This window comes from Manduca sexta, chromosome 9 (assembly GCF_014839805.1).
Source record: "Manduca sexta isolate Smith_Timp_Sample1 chromosome 9, JHU_Msex_v1.0, whole genome shotgun sequence".
Classification (NCBI taxonomy): domain Eukaryota; kingdom Metazoa; phylum Arthropoda; class Insecta; order Lepidoptera; family Sphingidae; genus Manduca; species Manduca sexta.
In genome coordinates, this window is record NC_051123.1 from 4384360 (window position 1) to 4411227 (window position 26868).

The following is a 26868-nucleotide window of genomic DNA, read 5'->3' on the forward strand; positions in this document are numbered from 1 at the left end:
TCCCTTCTGCATCTTCTAAGTTTAAAGTCCTATATCAATAAATTAAAAACGAGACCATTCCAAATCTATATAAAATTAAACGCAAAAAAAAATAATTAAAATCGGAACACGGTGTAAAAAATTATCGCGGAACAAACATAAATAAATTACGAATACACGACACTTTTTCCTTTGAAGTCGGCTTAATAAGCCAGGCTTTCGTTCTACATACATATACATATTTTAATTATCTCCGTCGTCTTTCGATAAGTAAGACAATAAGATAACTATTATTCGTTTAAGAACGTAAGGAATATCTGATTAAATCAGTCCATATTTAAAGTTCGCGCTGTGAAGTCGCGTTCGAAAGCTAAATTATCGAAGTTCATGATGACCGGATCCAGGTATGTTTTTATTATTAATTATCCAATAAATAACTAAACTATTTCGTTTAAAACTGACGTTTTTATTATTTATAATGACGTTATAATTATTATGGATATTATTCCAAAATCAAACCTTAGATAATTTATTTGGAAATTATCTTGTATAAATAAGAACTGAGTCGCATGAGAAGAAATTTAAATAATAGAAAAAAGAATTTAATTATATTTAAGCCTCGCTTACAACTTCACGTAACCCTTAATTTAATTTTTTATTTTGAAATACACAGTCGAAAAAAATTACACTGAATAACCATTATTTCTATTTTATACAAATCTTTTGTCGTGAATTGTCAAAATCCCTTTCAATCTCTCATATGAGTTGCGTAAAGAACTCACGTCCAAAGGGTCAAAGTCTACAACGGCACCGGTTTGAACCGTGCGTCGTCTCGTCAGCGTTAAAAGTTTTATGTGATACATTCGATGTTCAGTGATAACCGTCATACCAAACTATATAAATCATTAAATATGTGAGTTGTGTAAGTGAAATAGTTTGAAATGTTTATATTCCGTGAGGTAAGTCTTTATTCGGCGGATAATATTTTAATCTAATGATAAACAAACGTCCTTTCAGGGGTAGATATCAATATTATATCGAAGGTTGAAACGCAAATTAACTTAAGCGATATTTATTTGTGACACAATTTCATATATATTTAAAATCAGCACTTTTTTCTGCCTGCAATTAGACTTTCAACTGCGATATAATATTGATGATATAATCTATAGCTTCAAAGCTATCTTACAATCTAGAATGTGGGACGACTATAGCATGTATACCCTTATTTATTATTACCCACTCAAGAATCAGGTCAAATGGATTTAGCATACAAAAGAAAATTGATAAAGGTAGAGAAGAAGTTTTTTTTTTTCTTAGATATTTTCAAATATGCATAGCCCCTTTATAGGATTAGGTATAAAGTAGATGAACTTTACAGATATGAGCACTGTAATATTATAAATAAAGTGTTGTTCCTGGCTTCGCCCCCTAAAAAAACTTTTCCGTTACAACATTCCCTAAAACACTTTAAGAGCCGGCGCATATATGGGGGAGCGCAACGTAGAGAATTTTTTACTGTCAAACTATTATGGACATTGTCTTCATTGAAGTAATATTCAAAAACTATTAACAAAACAATGTAACGCACTTTATTGTTGCCTGATGATAAGCGATACGAACGCCAATAAACAGCAGAAACACCATCTTGAATTACAAAGTATTGTTTGGTATTCCACTGCGCTCGCCATCCTGAGACATGAGATGTTAAGTCTTATCCAGTCTATGTCCAGTAGTTACACTAGCTATAATGTCCTTTAAACCGGAATACCACAGTGATTACACACTGCTGCTTAGCGGCAGAAATAGACATTGCTGTGGTACCTACCCAGGCGGACTCTCACCTTTGAGAGACCTACCACCAGTAAACACAAGAATAAATACAAGTTATTTTTTTTATCCTACGTAAAGAAAGACTCGCTAACCGCTGTTTTCTATAAAAATTCCTAATCTATATTTTCGATCCGAAAATGGTTCATCCAGAACAAACATTTATTAGACATGCTTATAGATTATCAGCCTTACTTATAAAAAAATCGCAAAGCTATGCTTAGTTAAAACACAAATTTACTCGATCAGCTGAAGTCAAAACCCGCCATCTTGCCTCTTAAAGATTTAAACTAGGAACTGGTGATGTTTTTGACAGCTATTTAAGCAATTCTTAACCACCTCTTAACGGTAATATAAGTTTATAAGTACGATTGATAATGTTTTGATTGGTTAGCTCTTGGCATCGGATTGAAGTTTATAATGGGATTATCAATTGATAAAGGCTGCTAATGCCCTGATAATAAAGAATATCATGTTTACTGCAGCACTTAATATTTGTACCTCTTTTTACGAAGAAAAATTATCAGGACTCTATCACTTTTATTCTCAAAGAGGTAGACAGAGAGGGAAGTAGTGCATCAACTTTACTCTGCATATTCTGTCCCATGATGTAAGAGGGGAACCTGTTGCCAAAATTCGGAAAACCTGATAACACTGCCTGACAAGAGATTCGAACCCAAAGCGCAAGTCAATCCGCACCGGCATTACAATTACTAAGCCAAGGTCACATCGTTATCGTCGCGACGTTTTTTATTATAATGTTTCTGTTTTATGTTTATTATCTTATAATAAAACAGCATCGGTAGGTCTCTATATTGAAAGAAAAGTAGCAAAAATAACAGAGATGACTAAAGAAGAGTAACAGAATACAAATTGCCCATTTTTTTATTCTTTCCTTTTTTGTGAGCGCACATCTCAGAAACTAAGCGGATTTCAATGAAGTTTTCACAGGTGGACAGAGCATAAGTGGGAGCTGAATTTAGGCTTTATTTAATTGAAAACTTTAGAAAGAACTCTTGCATCAGGGCCATTTTTTTAATCTTTCCCTTTTTTATGAGCGCACATTTCCGAAACTAAGCGGATATCGATAAAGTTTTCACAGGTGGACAGAGCTGAGTTTAGGCTTTATTTAATTGAAAACTTTAGAAAGAACTCTTGCATCAGATCAATTTTTTTAATCTTTCCCTTTTTTTGTGAGCGCACATCTCAGAAACTAAGCGGATTTCAATGAAGTTTTCACAGGAGGACAAAGCATAAGTGGGATCAGAATTTAGGCATTCATTAAAGACTTTAGAATGAACTTCCTGCATCGGTGTTTCAAGAGCGCTATGACGTCCTTCTTTAAACGTGGTTTAAAGTGCTCACCTCCGGGTAGGCCACGGCTTGGCTGTGCCTTTGGCATTGCTTTAGTCCATGGGCGGTCCATGCTGCTTAATACCAGGCGGACCGTTCGCACGTTTACCTACTAAGGCAATAAAAGAATATACGTGGTCATTTTGATATTGCGTTACTAAATGAAACCACATACTTATCTACTTGAAAATAACACTTTACAATAATTTTCATGAGGCGTAGATGTAAAATAAAAAAGTATAAGTTTCGAACAAGATAAATATTAATGAAAAGTCATTTTAAATTTTACGCGCCCTAATGCCATTACTACTACTGTAAGATAATTCGTCGCAGCGGCAGCATCATACTTTCAGTCAGAAATACACTCACGCACGCACCATATTCGCATTAATCTACAAAATGATTAAAAAATCAGAAACCTAAAACCAGAATTTTTGGTGAAAATATTCGTTATTAATGGATGATTTTTGGCACAATGTCAGCAAATGTGAAATGTGAAGATGAGTATGTGGTTTAATTTAGTAACGCAGGGTCAAAATGACCCTGTATAAAAAAATTAAGTCGAATAAGGAATAAGTTATCAACGCATAGTAGCAGAAGTCGCGGGCGCAGCTCATAAAAATTATAGACTATATCAAGATAAATTTACTGGTGGTTTTCCACTGAATTTCAGCGATATAAAGTAGATTAAACATTTATTATACAATATTATTATATTGTACTATGCAATACTTAAGTACTATTTATAGTACATTAGTACGTGAAGAAAAAATTGTACCTTGAGCGCTTATTACGCATGCATGCGTAGAGTGACATTTGGCATAATTAAAGTTCATGTAGAAGAGTGCGGAAAAATACATTCAATTCGACTGGACGAGCACCAGTAATATAATTAAGAAAAATAGCTTGGTAAAAAAGGTAAAAATGTCGATAAATGTATGGGTGATTGAGAAAATAACACCGATGGGGGCTTAAATTGGGAACCCTTCTTTAGACCTATAGAAGAACAACAATTTCACCATACATTGTATTGTTACCTATATCTGAAAAGACTAGGCAGCGTTTTGAAGAAAAGTGGGCTTGATTTTTTCCGACATATTGAACAATCGTCGTCATATTTCAATCAATTTACACAAAACATTAATGAATTACACACAAACCTTCCTCTAGAATTATATTAACATTTCGAATTCCTCACTATCTTTATATTTGATTAATTGCGTTGAGGAATAAACAAGTGTTCCCTAAGACTCGATGAGGTTCACCGCTCGGTGTTATAAAATGCCGCTGCTGATCCTGGCTTGCAGGAGTTACAATAGTAGGGCGGGAAAGTCTTCTCTCAAATCGCTTCGTCCAGCGGTATTAAACCGTATGAAAATTAGTTCGGTGGTTTTTAAGGTTATCCAGTTCGGATCGCATCAGGGTCGGGTCGAGTGCCAAGAATGCGCACACAAGAATAAGTCACGCAAACGAAATTAAAAGTTACTCTTCAACGTCATATTTGTTAGACTGTTGCATAATTTACCAAAAAAAAAACACATCACGTCTTTACTTCCAAAAAGATAGGCAGAGATGCAACCATGGCACTCATTTGTCGCCGAGTGTGTTACTTTCCATGATGTGATAGAGGGCGAGTCTTATCAACTTTTGAATTTTATGCAAAGGTCATATAGCTGATTCATTGTTACAAGATCCTATGTTATTTTTACGTATGTTGCAAAAATAAGATTTAAAATGTTCATATTGGTAAAAATTAGAAAAGACAATAATTCATGACTCCTCTTTTATTTATCTTTTGAGATTATTGGAATTTTTCACTGATAAAGACTTAGGATAATGTGATACATATAATTCAATTTGCACATCATATATAACGTAAAACCTTGTTATAGTGAGCCAGCGATATGTGTAAAAGTACAAGGGTCTTCAAATGCAAGATTTTTTTCTTGAGAAATCCAAATATTATAAAATACTAGCGACCCGCCCCGGCTTCGCACGGGTGCAATATTTCTCCACTATTTATGGATGTTATTATACATATAAACCTTCCTCTTGAATCACTCTATCTATTAAAAAAACGCATCAAAATCCGTTGCGTAGTTTTAAAGATAAGCATACATAGATAGGGACAGAGAAAGCGACTTTGTTTTATACTATGTAGTGATGTACTAGTTCACATATTATTTTCATTTCTTGAGTAGTATATAGGGATCGTAAAGGTCAAGGCAGACCCGTTTATAGGGCGAACGGGGCGCTCGCTTCAGCTGCCAAGGGTCAGTGGGCGCCCTCTGATTCTTGTTGGCGAAAGCGCCCTTAGTGTCTGTAGGGGAGAGCGGGCAGGGGTTGCCTGTGGCGTCAGCTCTTAGTGAAGACGCCAAAGGTAGAATCACAAAGACATAAACGTGATCTAGGAAGTGTTGCCAAAAATACAGGCGCCAAAAATATTTCGCTCAGGGCGCTCGAAGGGCTAAGGCCGGCCCTGGTGAAGGTTACTCTACTAAGGGTTTGCTCTGTTATTTTTAGGGTTATGTAAAAATCTCTACTATACGTGTTAACTGGTTTGCAAGGGGTTTATTAAAATAGATTTTTTTTAACTATAATTAACTTCGAATAATCAACAATATCTAACATTTACATATTGGTATAAGTGTTAACCAAATCAAAAAATTATTATCTTATAAGACGATTCATTGGGTTCCTAATTGTATAGCCCATAGCGTAATCACTGCAGGGATAAAACATTGTATTAACAGTCGGTATATAAGGTACTCTCTTCTGCTTTTCTCAGTAGAACGTCGCGTGCTGGCATGTGAAGCCACAACTTGACGGTTAAAACCATCACGGCCTGAACCTATTGGTTCGCCATCTCTTCTTTGCCGCACAATAAAGCTTTAGAATACTTTACCTGGGTGCGTGTTCCCTCCTTCCTATAATCCTGGATCCTTCCACCGTAGCGTAAAGAACCTTAGGAGGTCGACATAATTGTGTCGAGTGGCATGAAGTAGCCATCTGTTGCCATTCCATACTTTATCTGGACTGCATCGCACTTACCATCAGGTGCAGTGCAGTCATTCTATCGTGCCAAGAAAAAAAAACACCGGAAATTTCTTTACAGGTGCGGTAACATACCTGTGGCAAGTGAAGCTTCCAAATTCTATCTAAATGATTTAACACATCGTGTCGTCGCGAACACTGGAAGATATGACGATCGGCATCATTTAGGAAAGATCATCCTGCAAAACCTTAGAGACAACCCGGACTTTGTGATGCAAGTAAGTGATTTACGGCCAATTTCAAGAACCAATCGCTTTTTTAATCGCGAAAACGGACCAATCAGAACAAAGCATTTTTTACATGCTTTCAAATTACTTATTTTGATTGGCTTATTGTCGGTGTTGGGCTACGGATTATGATTGGAATCGTTTATTGAATAAAACGCAGTTATTAGTGCTAAAGGTCCTGAGAGATATGTATTAAAAATATCTAAATGAAATTTTTGCATGGGAACAATTTTAATAATAAAAATATCAGCCCTGTACTATATATTGTCCCACTGTTGGGCACAGGCCTCCTCTCCTACTGAGAGGTCTTAGGCCTTAGTCCAGCACGCTGGCCTAGTGCGGATTGGTAGACTTGACAACAATTAACATACAGTGGGTATAATTATGTTGAATGATTTTAATATTGTCGAAGAATGGTTCCCACAAATAATTCCCGTAGTTATTTCTATTTATTAACTAATGTTAAATTATCTGAGAAACTAAATGTTGTATTTGATATATTTTTGTACAGATAGATGCAGCTACGGGAGAGTCGGAAACCTTCGGGTCAGTATTAAAGAGATCGGTGCAATGTGCTAATGGGCTCAGAAAATTAGGTCTTAAGACCGGCGACGTCATGATCATAATGGCACCAAACCATTTGGACTTGGCCATACCGTTCTACGCAGCCTTGTATCTTGGAATTACTATTGCTCCTATTGACACGATGTTAAAAGTCAGTAAGTACATGTTTTTATGAATAAGATCTTATTTCTGATACATGTAACGCCGAAATTCAAAGAATCAGAATATTAAATTAATAGGTATAATCGTATAAGTAGATAAGTAATGTATGCAAAAACAAATGTTCTTTTTTAATCTGGCACAGCATTTTTTTTTAATTCTTAATGAATATTAGAATAAGATTACTACTATGTTTTTCTATCGGTAAAGAAATCGATTTAAAATTTACTTCTTTTCAACTCTTAAAAGTTATTCATTCTGATTTATCTTTATATTTGATAAATTATTAATAAGAAGTAGTTTAACATGATAAGTGATGTACATTGTATTGAATTAAAATAATTATTGTTTTCAGGCGAGCTTGAGGACTTATTTCGTATTGATGTCCCGAATATAATATTCTGCCAAAATGAAAAATTATCAGAAGTTCTGGTAGCTTCCAAGGTATTAGAGGAAAAACCAGAAATAATTACTTTTGATAAAAGTGATGAAGTGCCTACTTTCGCAGACTTTCTTCATAAGTATGGAAACGACGTTAGTGTTGAAGATTTCAGGTAGAAATTCTGCAATCGATTCTATTGCTAATGACACAAATTCAAATTTCGAGTAAATCGCATGAATTTGTTTTAATAATTAGAGTTTATTTAAACATATTTTTCCATGAATGCCGTAAGACAAGTTCTCTCTAGGAAAGCACCTCTTTATCTTCTGTGGTTTCAGATCATTCTTTACAATCAAATAAAATCACTTCATGTTTATTGATTGATGATTTGATGATTGATTATAATTTAACTGCCTCGGTGGCGTAGTTGTACTCCATGCGCAGTACAGCAACGCTCTGATGTCCTGGGTTCGACTCCCGGGTCGGGCAAAGTGATTATTTTACTTAGTATCAGCCCGAAGTCTCGAATTTGTCCCCGATATAGCAATAAGCTCACCGATAACATCATGGAACGGAACACAATTTGCAAAAAAATTGCACCTCTGCATACCTCTTCGGAAATAAATGAGTCATGTGTTTTGTTTGTTGTTTTGATTTCAGAGCTTCTGATTTTTCGCCGAAATCTACATTAGCTATTCTATTAAGCACTAGCGGCACGACAGGCAAACCGAAGTCAGCCGCCGTTTCACACAGAAGTTTCGTAATATCTTTGCCCTACTTCTGGTAAGAAGTTCCACAATAATATACAGTAACTGTAAATTATAATGTATATTAATGATTCTGAATAATTCTGGTCCACTCTACTATAGTAAAGATTTTACTTCTAATAGAAAAGCAAACGACGAAATGGATGTAAAATTAATAAAGAAAAATATTGTGATCATTATAATAATAACTAAATACACAACAGATCAACAAGAACATTTTTGCAGTATAAAAAAATATATATAATTAATAACAAAGTCAATTTATTCCAGGCTAAGGTTTACAAAATTCCCAACACCAACAAGATTACCAATCATCGTGTCTCCAATTCAGTGGCTGTCAGCGATTATACATTACCTTGGTGCACCTGTATTCAAGTACACCAGGCTACAGTCTTCTTTACCAGCGACGCAGCAACACACTTACGAAATGATCAACAAATACAGAGTGAGTTCCTTCTGTATTCTTTGGACGAATAAAATATGACGCAGTAGCTGTGATAACCTTTTTGGTAATAGCTCAATTCGTTGAGCAGAAAACCTCTGATTTCGAATTATCGCTTGCCTTAATGCTCTAATTTGTAGGGAATTATCGTAGAGAAAGCTAAAATATAGCTTTGAATTGTACAAAACCTCCATTTAAATGCTCAGGTCAGATGAATAGTCATAAACACGAGGATGTTACAACTCATTAGGGTGTATACATTACTCATAATTCATATTAATATTCACCCAATTATTTGCCAAGTTATTTGGAAAATTATTCACTAATGCCCAATGGTCATTGGCCTAAGTATTTCGAATATGTGTAAACTGTACAGTCTGCCAATTCGCATGAGACCAGCTTGGAAGACTAAACACTCTCCGCAGATATCTAGAATCGTTCTCAATAAGCCAGATAGTGACACGGCAAGGTCAGGCCTGCAATGAGGCCGGGATGCATGCTAAACAGATAGATAAAAATACTAAGAGTAATTTATATTTTTACTAGGTATTACTCGTGGCCACGCACGCGTGATCTACAGTTCTCGCTACAAAAGTCCTTAGAACATTATGGCGATCCATGGCACCACCTTTACGACGCCAGCGCCATCAATTTAAATATCTAATATAAATTCCGCTATACTCCTGGGAGTAAATTTCTGCGATCAAATTTTTGATCGAGGCCATAATCTACCCGTGGGCCAAATTTCATCCAAATCCGTTTAGCTATTTCTGCGTTGTCTCCTAACGCACATCCAAATACATTCACAAACTTTCGCATTTGTAATATTACTTAAAATTTTGATTCCATTAGATATTATTTCATATATATTTTTATTTTATTTCAGCCATCATACATCATTTCGAGTCCAACTATGTTAACGACTCTTATAAAGCCTATTGATAGAGACAGTTGTGATTTTTCGTGTTTCGAAACAATACTGGTAGGAGGAGGTGCCGTACCCGACAACCTTATTGAAGATGCAAAGGTAATTAGCAATTAAAGGTAATTAGCAATTTAATAATAGCATTGTACGGAGAATATTCTAATCTGTAGAGTTAATAATGATTTGTTATGTTTACGCGAATGTTAGGCATTCAAATTAAACTATTTTTCGGATTAAAGGAGAAAATTCAATTATATAAACCACGACAGAATCCCAAAAATAGTTTAAATTTACTGTAGAGTTAATCTATTTAGCCAGCGTAGTCACGTATATTCTTTATTACAGAAATTTATGCCTAACGCGGATATAGAACAAGGTTATGGTATGAGTGAAGCCACGACGTTAGTATTTCTAAATATTGGTCATGCGCCCGGCTCCTGCGGGAAACCGCATGGATTGTTCCAGTATAAGGTACATGTTCATTACTTTAACACAAATAAATAGCATAAAAGTCTGTCTATATTCTAGACAAAAGTTGCAATTTAGTTCTGTCCTTAAGGTAAGCATATCTGATTTTTGGGTAAGTGTATAATTCGTAAGTTGTCGCTTGCTTGTTGAAGCGAGTTAGTCGAGGACTTGTCAGGGCCTAATTCACCGTTAGGTGAAGTAAAACAATATAGGGCAAGGATGGCGAACCAACGGCATGCTTGCTAGTGGTGGCACGTCACAAAATAATTCCGGCACGTGAGTAATATGCTAAACAAAAACATAGTTGGGTCATAAAAAAAATGCTAAAAAGGGGTTCTGTGATGGATAAAAGCGGTCTTGGATGGCACGTTATATGCCATTTTTTTATAAATAATGACACATTAACCATTAAGGTGTACCATCCTTATCATAGGGAAACCGCCCCATCTCAGAATTCTCCGTAAGGATTTCGTACATGTGTAGTCTGCCAATCTGCAGCAGGGCAGCGTAGTGGACTGTAAAATAATTTTACTGAAGCTACCGATCCTTTAAGGCAGTCTATGTAGTCACCAATAATTTTCTGTATAAAAAATGTTTGTTGTTCCAGTTGGTAGATCCTATAACTGGTGAAGAAATAAATGAGCCGAACAAGCCTGGAGAGTTGTGGATTCAAAGTGAAGTGATTTTTTCGGTGAGTTTCTTATTTGTATCTACTAATTACTTATTAGTTATTTTCTTTTGAGAACATACTATCATAGAACTTATTTGAAAACAAATGTGTGTGGCATATACCTTATTAGCAAGTACTTGTTAAGAGTCCAGCTTTTCATTAAAACATTTTCAGGGTTACTACAATGATCCCAAAGCGACAACAGAGATTTATGAAGACGGGTGGTTGAAGTCAGGAGACATCTTCTACAGAGATGAAAATTGGAATTTCTTCTTCGTGGACCGGCTCAAACTTTTACTAAAGTACAAAAATCACCAAGTAAGTCGAAAAGTAACTAGCAAATATAGAACCGGACTATGAGAGATCCTGATCCAGGGGCAGCTATTCTCCTCTTATAATTTTCTACGTTGCCGTCTTTATGTACTACTTGAGAAACGTTCTATTGTAAAATTTTCTGCTTTCCCCTCTTCCTGGTCACTTTGGATATGTTCTAAATCTGAAACTATCATTGGCTGCAATATCAATTTTTCTGACCAGTAGTACAATTCCTTCGGGGATAAATGCTTGATATGTGTGAAAACTATCACATAAAAACCATGCTTAGTGGCAGTGGTTGAATCATAATTACTTCAATAAGGGTTTTGATAATAAAACACGTTACATTGTTCCCAGGTTTCGCCAGTGGAAGTGGAAGGTGTAATCAGACAGCACCCAGCTGTGCTGGACGTGGCGGTAGTGGGGTTACCAGACCCCGAAAGCGGCGAATTACCAGTAGCATGTGTTGTACCTAAACCGGGGCACACCATTTTCGCACAAGAAATAAAAGACTTGGTCAAAAGTAAGTCTTCGCCAATAATGCAAAATAACGTTATATACAGGGTGCTGAAAAATGGGAGTATCAACTATAACTATAATTGTAATATTCTTAACGAGATATTATATCAAATGAATCTCTATTTCCCTTGGTCATCTGCGATGACCAAGGGAAATATCCGTTCATGCGTGAACGGATGGAACAATTTCGCTAATTCTTTTTGTTGTGTCAATGTTTGTCAGGAGGTGATAAAAGAAAAAGTTAAGGAAGTTGAGTGGATTATTAGAAAATTTAAGAAAACTTTAAAATATAATTTTACATAATATCTGTCAGTTGTTTGAAATAACTGTCAGCGATTGACAGAATTCGCGCTGCAAATTCATAGTTAAGACGGGACGTCGGTCGGGTCAGCTAGTAACCAATATTTTTTTCTTTCAGACACGTTAGCGGATTCAAAACAGCTAAGAGGCGGAGTGGTCGTGATGAGTGAGCTGCCTCTCACCGCCACTACTAAACTGCACAGACAGAAACTTAATCAAATAGTCCTCACCGCGAACAGAGAATAAAAATATTTGTTATATTAATCTTTTTTTATACATCTGCCCAGATTTTTTTTTACCTAACTACATTTATTAGCCTGGCAAATGGTCGGCTTACACAAACACACCAGACTTTTAGGTGAGCGCTTTAGGCACTCGCAACCCTTGAAAATTAATCGACCATGCTGAGGGCAACCCACTAACGGGTTACGAACCTCGGCTCAGGATGGTTACTGGGAGAGGATGAGATATCAACGATTATGGATGCGCGTAGTCAGTAATGATAATAATATCAGCCCTGTATTATATACTGTCCCACTGCTGAGCACGGGCCTCCTCTACTACTGAGAGGGATTAGGCCTTTGTCCACCACGCTGGCCTAGTGTGGATTGGTAACTTCACAAACCTTCGAAATTCCTACAGAGAACTTCTCAGATGTGCAGGTTTCCTAACAATGTTTTCCTTCACAGTTAAAGCGAACGATAATTCACAAAGAATACTTACATGATTTTAGAAAAGTCAGAGGTGTGTGCCCTTGGGATTTGAACCTGCGGACATTCGTCTTGACAGTCCGTTCCACACCCAACTAGGCTATTGCCGCTTTTTATAGTAGTCAGTAAAGCGACCTAACAATCCCTGTTACAGTTTTCGTCGCCACGCAGGTGTGCCCAGATTGTTTGTATTTCATTGTATCGTCCAAAATCTATATTGGTTTGAGTTTTTACCTTACCTACTGCATTTGTAATTATGAATTGATAAATATTTTTTATTCAGGCACTGGTCATGAAACTGGCATATAATATACTGAACGAAAATGAAATAATTTGTATTCATGAATAAATAATATGTAGAACTATTTACTTACAAAGAATACAATGGGTCAAAAAAGGAGTCAGCCAATCGAATAAGAATCTAATATAAAATCGAAAGGTAATAACCACTAACGAATTTTCTTCACAAATATTTAATTCAAAAACGACAAAACAAGTAAACAATCATTATAAAAATACATCAATTGAAAATGCATAACAAGTGTTAATGTATGAACACATTTCGTCAAATTTGGTATTCGTTTTTCGTCATATTTTGATGACAGTGCTATAATTTGAAAGGTTCACCGCACCGCGCAGTGTTTTCTTTTGGAGATTCTGAAAATTAAAATGATTGTAAAAGCACAAGTATATTTGATATTTATTACTAGTTTACTAAATACGTCTTCCATATACTAGAGTCCGGCTAGGTTGATTTTTTTGCATGGTAATGTGACCTGTGCACCTGATGGTAAGTGGAGCGGGGTCCAATAGCAAATCGACTGACGAGAGATGATTAATCCTCGACAGTCGACACAATTATGTCGGCCTGTTGGAACCGGATATATACAGGGTGATCCCGAAACACGACACACTTACGTGAGCCACTATGGTGAGTTTTAACACCTTGTGTACGGTGGTCGCTATCCGAGCGGATACAAATTTCTAACAGCTAATCAAAGAAGCAATATCTTTGAAGTCACAGAGTAAGAGAGGATAGTAATACCACACAGTATTTTGTAAAGTTCATGTTACTACTGTTTATGAGCGGTCGTGAAATACTATCAGACGAGCTTCTTGGTCGTCTTTTTAATCATTCGTAAAGAAAACAAGGTATACAACACGCCATACTGACCGATCCTAGTCAAACAGGCCGGCATAATTGTGTCGATTAGCGAGGTATGAAAATTAAAAATTGTTTACAATGATTGCAGTCTCACCTTTTTGAATATGTTCGCCATCAGCAAATTAGTCTTTTTGATATTTTCCTTTTTAATTTCCTCCTTCTTTCTGACAACTTCCGGTAGTGATTTATAAATTTTCTCCGAATGTTTTTTCATATCCCTTTCACTTATAAATTTTGGAGCACCTGTAACAATAGATAATTTTTATTAAATATTACGGATAACTGAGTAATATAAATGAATTTATGTATACTGAATTAATTTTAACTGTAGTCTGTGAATTATCGCTTGCTTTAACGGTGTAGGAAAACATCGTGAGGAAACCTGCATACCTGAGAAGTTCTCTGTAGGAATTTCGAGAGTATGTGAAGTCTACCAATCCACACTAGGGCAGCGTGGTGGACTAGTGTGGATTACCTAATCCCTCTCAGTAGTAGAGGCCCGTGCCCAGCAGTGGGAGAGTATATAATACAGGTCTGATGATGATGAAAAAAATACATACGGTTTTTCCGTGCTGTATCGATGCCGAAATGTGCCGCTAGATGGCGTATTTCTTGAACATTGAGCGCGTTCAGCGGCAGTTGTTGGTCCAGGTGCATTGACAACAGGTCCCGGTGGGCAGCCCGCTCATTTGCTCTGCAACATTATAGTGAAATTATACATCACGCCTTCATTCCCGAAGAGGTAAGCAGGGGCGCAATCAGCCCTCCATTTTTCGCTATGGGTGATCCGTTTCATGATGTCATAGGGCGTAACCTATGACATCATGAAACGGAGGCTCGTAAGCCTATCGCTATATCTGACACATATTCTAGACTCCGGCTAATACTGAATAGTAAGGCCAAATATCACTTCCCGAGCCGGGATTCAAACCCGGAACCCGTAACTCGAATAACAATAACATTAAGCCACTGATGCAATCACAGAAGCAACTAAATAATTTAAACTATGAAAATAATTAGTCTGCCAACCTCCACAAGCCAGCGTAATGGACTAAGGCCTAAAACTCTGTCAATAGTAGAGAAAGCCCGTGCTTAGCAGTGGACAATATATAATTCAAGGCATAGCATCATTATTTATTTATAAAGGTGTAACTGCACAGTAGTTATGAAACATTCTAAGTGATACAAAGTTTAATGCAAATATATATGTTACAGTTAAAACCTGTTCTCAGTTACAAACGCGTTTTCTCTAGGTAAAATAGATTTTTATTAAAATTTTAGATAAAACTAGTCGTAACTTTATGCCTTAAATTTTTAGCAGCGGTCACTTCTAATTTTAACAATGGCATTTAGTGAAAATTTGCTTAAACTAGAGAAATCGACTTGTAACTATGAACACGTTCTAACTGTAACATATACTCGTATATTGATTCTCAAGTTTTATCGTTACTTCAGATCTCTAAATACTATCACTTGCGACTAACTTCAGACTAGCCATAAATATTAGCGTTACTTGCATATAATGGAATCCTACAATGGCAGTAAGGAGATATGTCCTATCTAAAAACCAAATGGATGACGGGACGAGGATGCCGCTCGCCTGATGGTAACAATAGACTTCCCCGCCCTGACGGCCACCACTACAACTCCTGTAAGCCAGGATCAGCAGTGGCACGCATTTTATAACACCGAGCAGTGAAGCTCGGCGAGTCAGGGAAAACTAGTTTGTCATTATTCTGCAACGACATTAATCAAATAGAAAGAATAAGGGAAATATTAATTGTCATATCCCAAAGCAAAAACAGTTAATAGCAACCACAATTTTGAATTATAAGGCATGGTATAACACTGCATTCGTCACCCTTATGCATAAGATGTTAAGTCACATAATGCATAGTAATTTACACTGGCTACAATATCTCAAACTACACAACAATGCTTTACTTATAAATAGTTCAAACAACTCACCAATTCTTGTTACCTCACTTTGTATATTTTGGCCACATTGGTCATAGCATTGGTTATAATACGGTACACCTACAAAAACATTCGATTGTATACCTTATTTATATGGTATTAAGTTACAAATTACAAGCGCTACAAGTACCTCCCGTACAGTACATATTGGCCATGGGTCCCACACAATTGGGCGTGTGGACGACAACCATTTTCAAACGTGGTGTCGCGTCTTGATCTCTGAAGTAAGAAAACTTGGTGAGTTGTACAATTAACTAGTTTTTTCTCGCAGCTCCGGTTTTTAGTTCAGTTTTTCCGGAATAAATGTTCCGCTTTACATTTTCCAAGGATCAAAAATAGCATATAGCATTCAGGAGTGAGTAATGTAGCTTCCCATTAGTGGACAAATAATTAAAATCTATCCCCCTTATTCATAGACGTTTTTTTATCTAAGGGCGGAGCATTGCTGTAATAAGTCTGTTTCTCAATGCTGACGGCATGGCAGCCTTCGCAGTGCGTAGACATTGGGCCGTTGTGATTGGCTAATATTGACATACAACTTGAATCTAGTTGGCTGTCAAATAAACAAAGCTGAGAAGAGAGAGATAAAAAACGTCTATGAATAAGGTGGTAAGAGATTAGCGCGTTCCAGAAAACTCCAGCTGTATATATTAGAATAGATTATTAATCCCTTCTTACGAGGCTAAATATTTTGACTTTCCGAAGCGTTGCTATAGACTACTTAATACATTCGAAATAAATCTCTCTTTCTCCCCAACCGCTTCACTTACTAACCAATCCCAATAGAAGTTGTGGCGTTAGCTTTATCAAATAAAAAAAATACCAATCTATTTGAAAATTACGACGCAAAATTATGAAAAGTTGGTAAATGTTATGCCAATGCTCGCGAAATGTTACTGAAATTGGACTAAATTCTTTAGACAATGGGTATTTAAATTCTAAAATTTATTATTTACTTCTATTATATTTACTCCAGGGGCCTTATTCTCTATCCCGCACGTTATTTTGACAGTGCGTAACAAGCACGTAACACAACGCATCATATTTAGGACTATAGAAATTTGGCTTACAGAATACCATTCCACGCACATTTCTCGCAGATAACGTGACACGGCCGCGTTACGCGTTTACACTATCATACAGAATAAGGGCCCTGTTCGCGACTTCTATACGGGCAGGTCTAAAAGTGAATTTTGTTTTACGATCCATATATAATAATACGATGTATAAAAAAAAATACATACCTTGATTCACTGATGACCTTCAAATTATTCTGCCGTTGAGAACATTTCTCAACAAAATCGGGCCGATTTATCTCCAAATATTCACGCACGGTGCACGCCTGGGCCCTTTTCAGACAATCATCGTTACTTGACATGTCACATTCATTCGGCAAGCTCCTAGACCTTTGCGACTTGTCACACCGTGGACTGCAATACATCCGTTTCTCTATCTTACTCTCTACCTCTTTAAAAGGCACCTTTTCTACTTTCTTTTTAGACGGGACCTTGACTATTATATTCTGTAATGGCCGGCACTTATTGTCACAAGTTTCCTCACTAATCATACTTTCCGAAGTTTGTATAATTAAGTTGTAAGCGACCGATTTTTTCTGGGCCTTCTCTGCATTAGATTTGGATCTATGATGTTTGCATTTATGATATCGGCAGGGGCAGTGGTGCACGCGACGGCATTGATCACAGCTCACCGACGTGGTACTAGAAATTTCGCATTTTTTCGCAGTGTGTGATTTGCATCGCTTTTGATGGTACTTTTCGCATTCCTTCTTGATCTTACTCAGTACCTTACAAGTGGCAGAATCCGAAGATGTGCCAGGAATATCAGTTGATGTTGGTAATTCTGATGATACTGTACTTCGACATCCTTTATTCTTAGATGATTGTACAGCTTTATCCACCAATGTTTTTGTTTGACAGCATTCTGCCTTTTCCTTCTCTGGTTTGATAGTTTCAGAACTACTTTCAGTACAACTGGTTGTAGGTTTGGGTTCGCGATCTGTAGATTCATCAGTGTCTAAAAGATAGTTCAGAACTGTTACGATTTCTTTGAAACATTTCTTCCTCTTACTCTGTTCTATGTCGTCCTTGGAATACCGCTTTGTGATATTTTTTATCATGCTCAAAACTGGATCTTTGTAAGCTTCTTCATTCTTTTTATTTTTAAAAGATCGAATGCATTCTTCGTTAGTTGTACTTTTAGATTTCTCAGATTCATGACTATCAGTGGCTGTTCCTGAACATGATTGTTGAACTTTGTAATTTGCTGGTATCTTGGATTTTGTAAAAACTTCTGTATTTTGTAATTGCTGCTCACAATTACATGGTGGTTTTTGTGGTATATTATTCCTTTCTTTGATTTTATCTTTCTCATTGCGACAACCATCAGAATTGTCTTTCGTGGCGTCAGTTTGCACCCCTATCTGTTTACCATATACAGTATCCGTTAAGATATTTTCACTAATTATTTGATTGCCTTTTGACTTTTGAACTACAATGTCCTGTGTAAGCTCATCATGTTTAGGTTTTACGCATGTATCTCCAAACGCAAAATCTTGTTGAGTGCTCATGTCTTTTTTATTGATACTGTCCGTTTGAATAGAACTGGAACCCAAAACTCCAGTATCAGTATTAGATCGAAGAAAAGGTTTCTTTTCGAATGACGCAACATTCATCGGATATGTATTATATTTCGGTTCATCTTGTGTCATGCAAGTATTAACTAAACAGCCTTTTAATGTGGGTATATTTTTATTGCCCGAAATACTGTTACTCTTATTATCCATATCTTTTATATATGCATTTGAACTTTTATCTGTTAGCACGTTTGCGTCATTTCGATATTGCACGCCTTTAGAGCACTCCTCTAACAACGATGTAGACTCTTCAACGAAAAGACGCTGCTCAGTACCAACGCCTTTAGATGACTCTTGAATAATTTTTTCATCATTTAATTCCCTTCGTTCATTAGAACCTATGCTTACCATTAATTTCATATTTGTACCTTGTATTGGTATGGTAAAATTCTCAGTAACAACATCTTGTTTTGAAATTTTTAGAAGATCACATGCGTGTTTGTTGGCATCACTTTCAAAAAATGGTATGTCTCTTACATCTTCAAGTAATTCCTCCACACTATCTTCAGAAGTAGCACGATTTCTGCCAGTCTCAGTACTAGTGCCAGCTTCCGCGTCACTTTGCCACTCTCGACTGCGTAAATCTGTCTTAGAAATTAGATTTTTAACTTCCTTATATTGTTCACTAATCAATTTAACACAATCTGCTTCACTGACTATATTTATGTCAGATAAGGAAGGATCTGCTATTTGAGGATTAATACTTATTTCTGTTTGAATGCATCTTGTAGCTTCATGTATGAACTGCTTATCATTTTTAGATTCTGTAGACGGGATTTTTGTTAAATTGCTTAGTTCTCTTTTAGACCCTGACGAAGTCGCGGTTTTATCACTTGTATGACCACAGACCATCTTTATGAGTAAATTAGTTTGGGACGATTTAGATGATCTTTTCAGTGGTATATTATCTGAGCTAATGTTATCTACCACTTTCTGCCTTAAACATGACTTGGAAGACGTGGTTTCACTTTTCTCGTCCAAGCCGTCAATACTTTGACCACAAATTTTGGAGGCTCTGGACAGCGAATCTCCTTCTTGGACGCCCCTGTTTGTTAAACGGGAACATTTATATATCAAAAAATTATCTTGAACTTCTTGTGACTTTACACCTGTGCACAAACAAACATATTTTATGTCACCAGTAACATTATCTGATACAATGCGCGCCGTGTTTTGAGACGATTCCTCGTGACAACTCTGCCGATTATCCTTGTTTTCTTTCGTTTCAATTTCTTTAGCTTCAAACTGATCTTTTATATTCACTTGAACTGAACTATCTGTCACACCAATTTTAATATTAGCTGAATGATGTGGACAGCAACAGTAATGACTTGGACCAGGTTTGCAAAGATCCTTAATATCATTTTGCAGTTTCTTTTTCAATAGTTTTTTATTTGCACATTCAGAGTTTCCAGAGGAGAGAGTAAATACTGAGTGGCTTTGATGTCCTTTGAGAGAAGCATATCTCTCCAAGTCAGCATTGTCCGAGCCACCTTCAAGTTTACTAGCGTCTCCAGACCCATCATCATAATTGTTCCTAGTTAAATCTTTCATAACATCCTTCAATCGCTTATTTACATTTACATCAAGTCTGTTTGGTACCTTAAATGCAGAATCAGAATTCGTCAATTTCTGTTTTAAAAACATTTCCTTGTCCCTTAAATGTTTTTTGTATGCTTCCTCTCTCTTCAATGCCTGTAAATACTTCTTGTATATTTCTTCCGATGTAGCCTTTGTTAGCGAATTGTCGAATACCTTCTCTCTGCTAGACATTTCAGTATCTGTATTAGATGATGTTAAATGCTTAACTAGATCGATTCTAACAGGTCTATCGCTATTGGAAGCGGCAGGTAAATTAGGCGCGCTTTGTGAAGTTGAGGCTATTGCACTTGCATTAAATTTGTCCATTCTTAATATTGATTTCTTTGGTCGTGTTGCAGTACTGTTGGCATCTGATGTACTTGTGGAATTGCTATCTCTCAAACCTATTTTTTTGCTACTGAAGCTTAACCCAGACAAAAAATCAGTTGTACTATCATCATCTCTGTATTTTGTCTCAAGTAGTCTTTGAACAACTTGCTTAACTAACTTCTTTTTGAGGATATTATCATCATATCGTCCTTGCATAGCAGCTTTTAGTAGATCAATACTTTTTTCTAAATCTTTGGTAAAAGAAATTTTTGATCCTTTGCTAGAATCAGTTGTGAGACCACCACTGGACTCCAGGCTTGATTTGTTTCCAACAGTGGTTCCTGATTTAGACTGGTTACCTTTTAGATGATTTTGATTGTAAATATGTCCAGGCATATACTCAAAACTCTCAGCTGCTGACAGCTGCTCTCCACTCCTTTCTTGGATAGGTGGAGTAGATCTCTTAACAATCTCTCTTTTGCGAATCTTTAGCTTTCTTCTAGAAATCCTTATCTTCTTCTTTCTGTATCTATTTTTTAAGGTATTTAAACTAATGAGTATTGGTACCTTTTGGTTAGTTAATTGTTTGGTTTTGGAAGTATCATTGGTACTTTTATCTTTAGATTTAGTCAAAGATGTTTGTATTTCCTTATCAAACCTAATTTGGGGAGTTACCTCTGTTTCCACTGATACCTTCTCAGGTGAAACACTAACATCTTTTTTTATGTTTTCTACAGTTACTCCACCATCTTTTTCAACATTGAATGATATATGCTTTGTGAGATTGACATTAATAGCTTGTGAAGCATTACTTGAACCTTGAGGTACATTTACTTCAACAAAATCAACATCTTTCTTATAGAATTTTGTTGTCTTCCTTCCAATTCCTTTCCTAGCTTTAGATTTATTGTCTGTTTCATCAAAAGGAGTAGATTGAGCTGTTGGAGGCCCAAGGGATTCTTTTGTATCATTATTAGAGTATTGTTGATGTAATGCCATTCTTTCTAAAGTGCTCAAGCTTGATGCAGAGGTCTTTCTATCACTCTCATTACCATAGCCAACATCTGCAAGGGAATCCCATTCCAGTTTCCGTTGAGATGTTACGCTGCTTGTTGGAGATAGAGGTTTATTCGCTGATGTGTCAAGCATCACATCCAAAGCTGTAATAATAGAATTATAGATTATAACTAGCTTTTGCCCGCGGCTCCGCCCGCGTTATAAAGTTTTTCAGGCTAAAGGTTTCCGTTATAAAAGTAGTAGTTTCCCGGGAGCCTATGTTCTTCCCAGGGTCTCAAACTGTTCCATACCAAATTTCATCTTAATACGTTGGGTAATTTTTGAGTTTAACACGTTCAGGCAGACAGATGCAGCGGGGGACTTTGTTTTATCCAATTTTTATCTATTTTATTTAATCTAGGGTTGTCCACCCTTAACATTTTTTTTTACAAAAAATAGGGGTTGGTGATAGAAGGGTATAAATTTAGGGTTGAATGTATTTTTTAATGCGACATAATAAAAAAAATAAAAAAATAAAAATTTGTATAGAATTATAAAAAAAATGTTAAGGGTGGACAACCCTTAACACTTAGGGGTATGAAAAATAGATGTTAGCCGATTCTCAGACCTACTGAATATGCATGCAAAATTTGGTTAAAATCGGTAAAGCCGTTTTGGAGGAGTACGGAGACAAACATTGTGACACGAGAATTTTATATATTAGATTATACATTATCAAATTCGTTTTTTTGTATCACAATATGAGATCTTGGTTTCAAGTTGTTTACTTTTTTTATAAGATATAAGTTTATTACATTATATATTTAAGCTTAATTAAGTATAGAGACTGTTTATGTGAATGATATAATACTAAACTGGGTCAATCTCACATTACATTCCTAACTGAAACCACATATTTGTCTCTACCTCTGCTAATGCTGTGCCAAAAATCATTTCAGTGTATTCACTCTCAAGAGTGATTATTAAGAGTGAGATTAAGAGTGATTTTTGGCTAAAATATTTGATACACGAAAATCGTTTTTCAGGGTGGCCACACCATTCTTTCAATAAGATATACAGACACTTCACATTTGTGTGAATATGATGTGTGTGTATTTCTGACTGAAAATATGATGTAGCTCTTCTGAAAAATTCTCTTTATTCAGAATAGTATAAGTAGTAATGGCTTAAGATTTAAAAATAAAATTGCTTTTTATTAATATTAATCTTGTTTGAATCACACATTTCTTACTTTACATCTATGGCAAGAATACCATGATAGTATTACCAAGAAGACAAGTATATGGTTTCATTTATGAACACAATGTGAAAACAATCCTGTTTCAAACCCACATTTCTGAGAATGTTCATCTTCAGACTTCCCAGACTCCTCATCATCATGCCTTGAATTATCAACCACCAAATCTTCAGTGATGATAGGTGGAGAAATACTATCTGATTTGGTTTTTGTGTTTTCATCCTGTAATAATATTACAAATATCATTGGATTTATATGATGGCAGTTATATTAGAGATTAATTTTTAACTATTTTGTCGCAGTTTATATTTTAATTTTTATCTCAATATTTGGAACACTTTGCAGCCTTTGAGGTCTTTGAAACGTCAGACAAAAAATAATATAATTTAAAATATGAAAAATAGTTTAATTTTAATGTCTAACATTTGCATAAACATAAGAAATCATCTAATTGAGATTTCTTTATAAAGGTAAGCTAATTGGTTGCTTTTGTTTAAAATCTGAATGTATTTATTGTATTTTGAAACTATCTGTTCATTCAGATAACATACAAAACAACTTGCCAATAAATATTATTGGTAAGCAGAGGATATTATAGATAACTAAGTATATTATGTAACCCTGAACTTATTACAAATATAAAAGTGCTGCATATTATTTTTGTGGTTATTGTTTCTTAATAAAAATATATTGCTACACGCATTTACTAAATTATGAACCGCATTCCTAACGTCTAAACCGACTACTTTCTTAGCAGTATTAAAAGTATGCTTCTGTATTCGCATTTTCGCTAAATGTACACACGCATGCGTAACAGTATTGCGTGTCTAAATACTTACATAAGTTCATAAAAAAAGAAACTCCACTTACTTGAGAACTAGAAGGCTCAGGCACTGAACATTTTATCGATATTCGACAAAGTTCCTGAGAGGAGTAGCTCTTTTTTCCGTCAGAATCTGACGAATCACTATGTGACTTCATGTTTTTCCAAAATACACCTGTAGGGTCCCTAACATCACCTTGGGCTGTCGATAAAGAAAAATACTGCTCTAAATCCCGCTTGCGACCAAACTTTTTGTAATAATCTAGTATTATCGAATTCACTGCAGGTTCTCCAACTTGGTTATCCTCTTCCTCACATTCCATATCAAAACACAAAACAAAATCTATTGAGTTACAAAATTATGGAATAAACGTAACAATTTTCGGCGATGTAAAACGATTTTTAACAAACATTTTTGAAATGTTTGACATTTGTTATGTTTGAAAAAAGAAATCAAACGATTTTTATTTTTTTTTTTCGTTCCTCAGGGAATCGGCTAAGGTCAGAGACCATGCTGCCATGTCATAAGTAAACTTGTCTCATCGTAAATTACATCCATTTAATGTCTTCAGTTTATATCTTCAATCTTCAGTTAACTAGACTATTAAAGCCTAGAGGTAAAATTCAGGGACAAGTCATAAGTTTATATTCGTTCAAGTATCCAATTTTTTTTGTACAATTTTTTTTCCTTTTTTCCCTATTTCAATTCAAATATTTAGTCAATCCATTATCTTTTGACATTTCTAGTCGTACATTCAATCTATAGATCACGATAGATAGGTAGGTAGTCATATTCAGTTAAAATCCCATTTCAAATTTCAAAATTCGATCCTTTGATCTTATCAAAGACATAAATTCATAAATACCTTTCTATATATAATATTATAATTCCCCTTCTAATACTATTCAGATTCAGGTGAAAATATTTATATACAAGAATTAAACTAGATAAAAATCTTAAAACAAACTTAAAACCAATAACTATTTACAAACAATTAAATTTGCCTAACTGTGTTATTAATAAAATTAACTAATACTGTATAGGTTGAACTATTTACAAGAAGATCCTGTATGGAGCGCGGTACCAGATCGGGTTTCTTATAAATTTTAATCAACTCATCCATCAGCACAAGGCGCTGAATGCCGAAAGATGAACAATTAAAGAATATGTGAGACAGAGATTGCTCTGTCTGAGAATTACAGTGGTCGCATAAAGGACTTTGTACAATTTTAAATCGAAAAAGATGATAATTTAAAAGACAATGACCGAAACGAAGCCTCAAAATAATGGTGTAAAATTTTCTGCTAATAAATAAACGACTTCTGCAAAACCAAGGTGTGGAGCCAATAGGAACATTATATGCGGCATACCATAACTCTTTCTTTTGGGTTTGAACTGTGTGATTCCAGTGTTTCTTCCATATGTCAATGAATCTTTTCTTAAGGATGGGGATTACATCTGTATGTGGTACACGAACATTGAGATTACTACTGGAGTCAGGGATGATGGTTGAAGAACTAGTTATAGTTCTGGCTATAAAGTCAGCCTTCTCATTCCCTAAAACTCCAACATGAGAGGGAACCCACATAAATGAAACCTTAACATTATGTATAAACAAATCTATGTAGGAGTCTTTGATAAGAGTAATTATATAATTAATGTTAGCATTGAAATGATTATTTTTAAGTTTTTCAAGAACACTCATGCTATCACTGACTATTACCCATTCACAACATGTGTCATTCCTATGTTTTATGTGTTTCAAAGCAGCAAGAATAGCCACAGCCTCAGCTGTAAATATACTTGCATTAGTATCTATTTTATGACCAATACCAGAGTTTAAAAATTCATCATAAATAGCAAATGAAACAGCTGACTCAGTTTTGGATCCATCGCAGTACACATATCTACAACTATCACTAAACTCAGAAAACTTACAATAAACATCTTCTTTTGAGGATAAGTTATGGTCAACAATAATATCTATTGCAGGAAATTTACTGATAAAATCTCCTGATAACATGGAAGGGAAGATGATTTATGAATTTGTAGAGTTTCAAGAAAACTAATATACTGTGGGAAGCCTTGGAGAATATAGAGAGCATTATGCGAAGATAATCTAGAGGTATATGTTAAATTTGAAAACAAGCGATTATTCATTTTACTGTACAGTTTTAATAAAAACTTTTCTTTCAAATAAGTAAATCTTAAGCATAATGGGGGAAGTTTACACTCAACTTGCATTATTTTAATAGGAGTGCTTTTAAATGCCCCAGTGATTAGTCTTAAGCTTTTGTTTTGAATTTTCTCCAAGGTATCTACTAATCTACTATCACCAGCAAAACAAAGGAAGCCATACTCAAAATGACTACTTAATCAAAGATTTATATAAAAGTAACAATATTTTGGGATCAGCACCCCAGGAAGTTCCACATAATGATTTCAATATATTATATGCTCTATTAGCTCTTAAACTAATTAATTCAATATACTTTTCCAGGAAACATTATGAGCAAAAGTCACCCCTAAAAACTTAGCTTCATGGGACACGGAATAGGAACTTTATTGTAATAGACAGAATTACTTAAGTTGTTGCCTTTACCAAAGACAACCAATTTTGATTTAGTTGCATTTATATCGAGATTTAAATAAGAGAAATATTTACACAACTCTTCTAAAGACTTATTAAGAACTTTTGTGATATGTTTCAAATTTTTTCCAGTGGCATAAATAACCAGGTCATCAGCAAATTGAAGATTTTTAACTTCGGAACCTAAAATGAGATTCAAACGACGTATGTAAAGAATAAATATTAATGGAGAAAGTATTCCACCTTGACAAACTCCAACAGAAGTAAGTCTCGGACCATATAATTTACCGTTATACTTTGCATAAACTTTTCTTTCAGTTAAAAATGTATGGACCCAATGAACTATTTTGCTTGGAAATCGAATAGAAAGTAACTCAGAGCAAAGAATATCAATATTAACACTATTAAACGCTCCAGCAACATCAAAAAATACAGACACCAAAGACTCTTTATAATTCAAACTATTTTGTATATCAAGTTGAAGTTGACAAATACTTTCACGAGCTGACATTCCTCTTCTAAAACCAAATTGATTAGCAGGTAGAATATTATTATGTTCTACATAATATTCTAACCTTTGTTTTAATAATTGCTCAAAAATTTTCCCAACACATGATGTTAGAGCAATAGGCCGATAGGAATCTGGGCTTGACCGAGGTTTATCTGGTTTCAAAATGGGCACCAAACAGTCAGATTTCCATGTAAGAGGTATATCATTGTTCAGCCACAAATTATTTAATATTTCAAGGAAAGTGCATAGACCCTTTTTACTGAGCTTTTTCAACATAATATAAGGAACACCATCAAGTCCGTAAGCACTATCCTTTCTG

The 26868-nt window shown here is 35.3% G+C and overlaps 2 protein-coding genes and 1 long non-coding RNA gene across 4 annotated transcripts; 2 read left to right on the top strand and 1 right to left on the bottom strand.

Annotated features, from left to right (window-relative positions):
• The first annotated feature begins 262 nt into the window (after positions 1 to 262).
• On the top strand, positions 263 to 12230 carry LOC115454350 (luciferin 4-monooxygenase-like). The gene is made up of 12 exons (XM_037436842.1): positions 263 to 383; positions 6278 to 6434; positions 6955 to 7162; positions 7522 to 7720; positions 8209 to 8331; positions 8586 to 8760; positions 9644 to 9784; positions 10028 to 10153; positions 10758 to 10841; positions 10995 to 11138; positions 11493 to 11658; positions 12073 to 12230. The coding sequence occupies exons 1-12, from the start codon at positions 367 to 369 to the stop codon at positions 12198 to 12200; spliced, it is 1668 nt and encodes a 555-aa protein (XP_037292739.1). The 5' UTR covers positions 263 to 366; the 3' UTR covers positions 12201 to 12230.
• An 891-nt stretch (positions 12231 to 13121) lies between these two features.
• Positions 13122 to 23908, bottom strand: LOC115447466. Of its 2 annotated transcripts, XR_003939017.2 has the most exons (8): positions 23495 to 23908; positions 22720 to 22846; positions 17051 to 21530; positions 15937 to 16025; positions 15798 to 15866; positions 14390 to 14523; positions 13924 to 14072; positions 13122 to 13321 (listed from the first exon to the last, which is right to left on the bottom strand). XR_003939017.2 is itself a non-coding variant. In XM_030174508.2 (6 exons), exons 1-6 carry the CDS (start codon positions 23768 to 23770, stop codon positions 13253 to 13255), a joined length of 5235 nt encoding a protein of 1744 aa, XP_030030368.2. In that variant the 5' UTR covers positions 23771 to 23908; the 3' UTR covers positions 13122 to 13252. The 2 variants fall into 2 exon arrangements, 1 of the variants encoding a protein (XP_030030368.2); XM_030174508.2 differs by lacking the exons at positions 15798 to 15866; positions 15937 to 16025.
• Positions 23909 to 24200: 292 nt separating this feature from the next.
• Positions 24201 to 26221, top strand: LOC119188812. Its single transcript, XR_005112118.1, has 4 exons — positions 24201 to 24363; positions 24492 to 24783; positions 25441 to 25573; positions 26171 to 26221. It is a non-coding gene; the product is annotated as an uncharacterized LOC119188812 (long non-coding RNA).
• Positions 26222 to 26868: the final 647 nt, after the last annotated feature.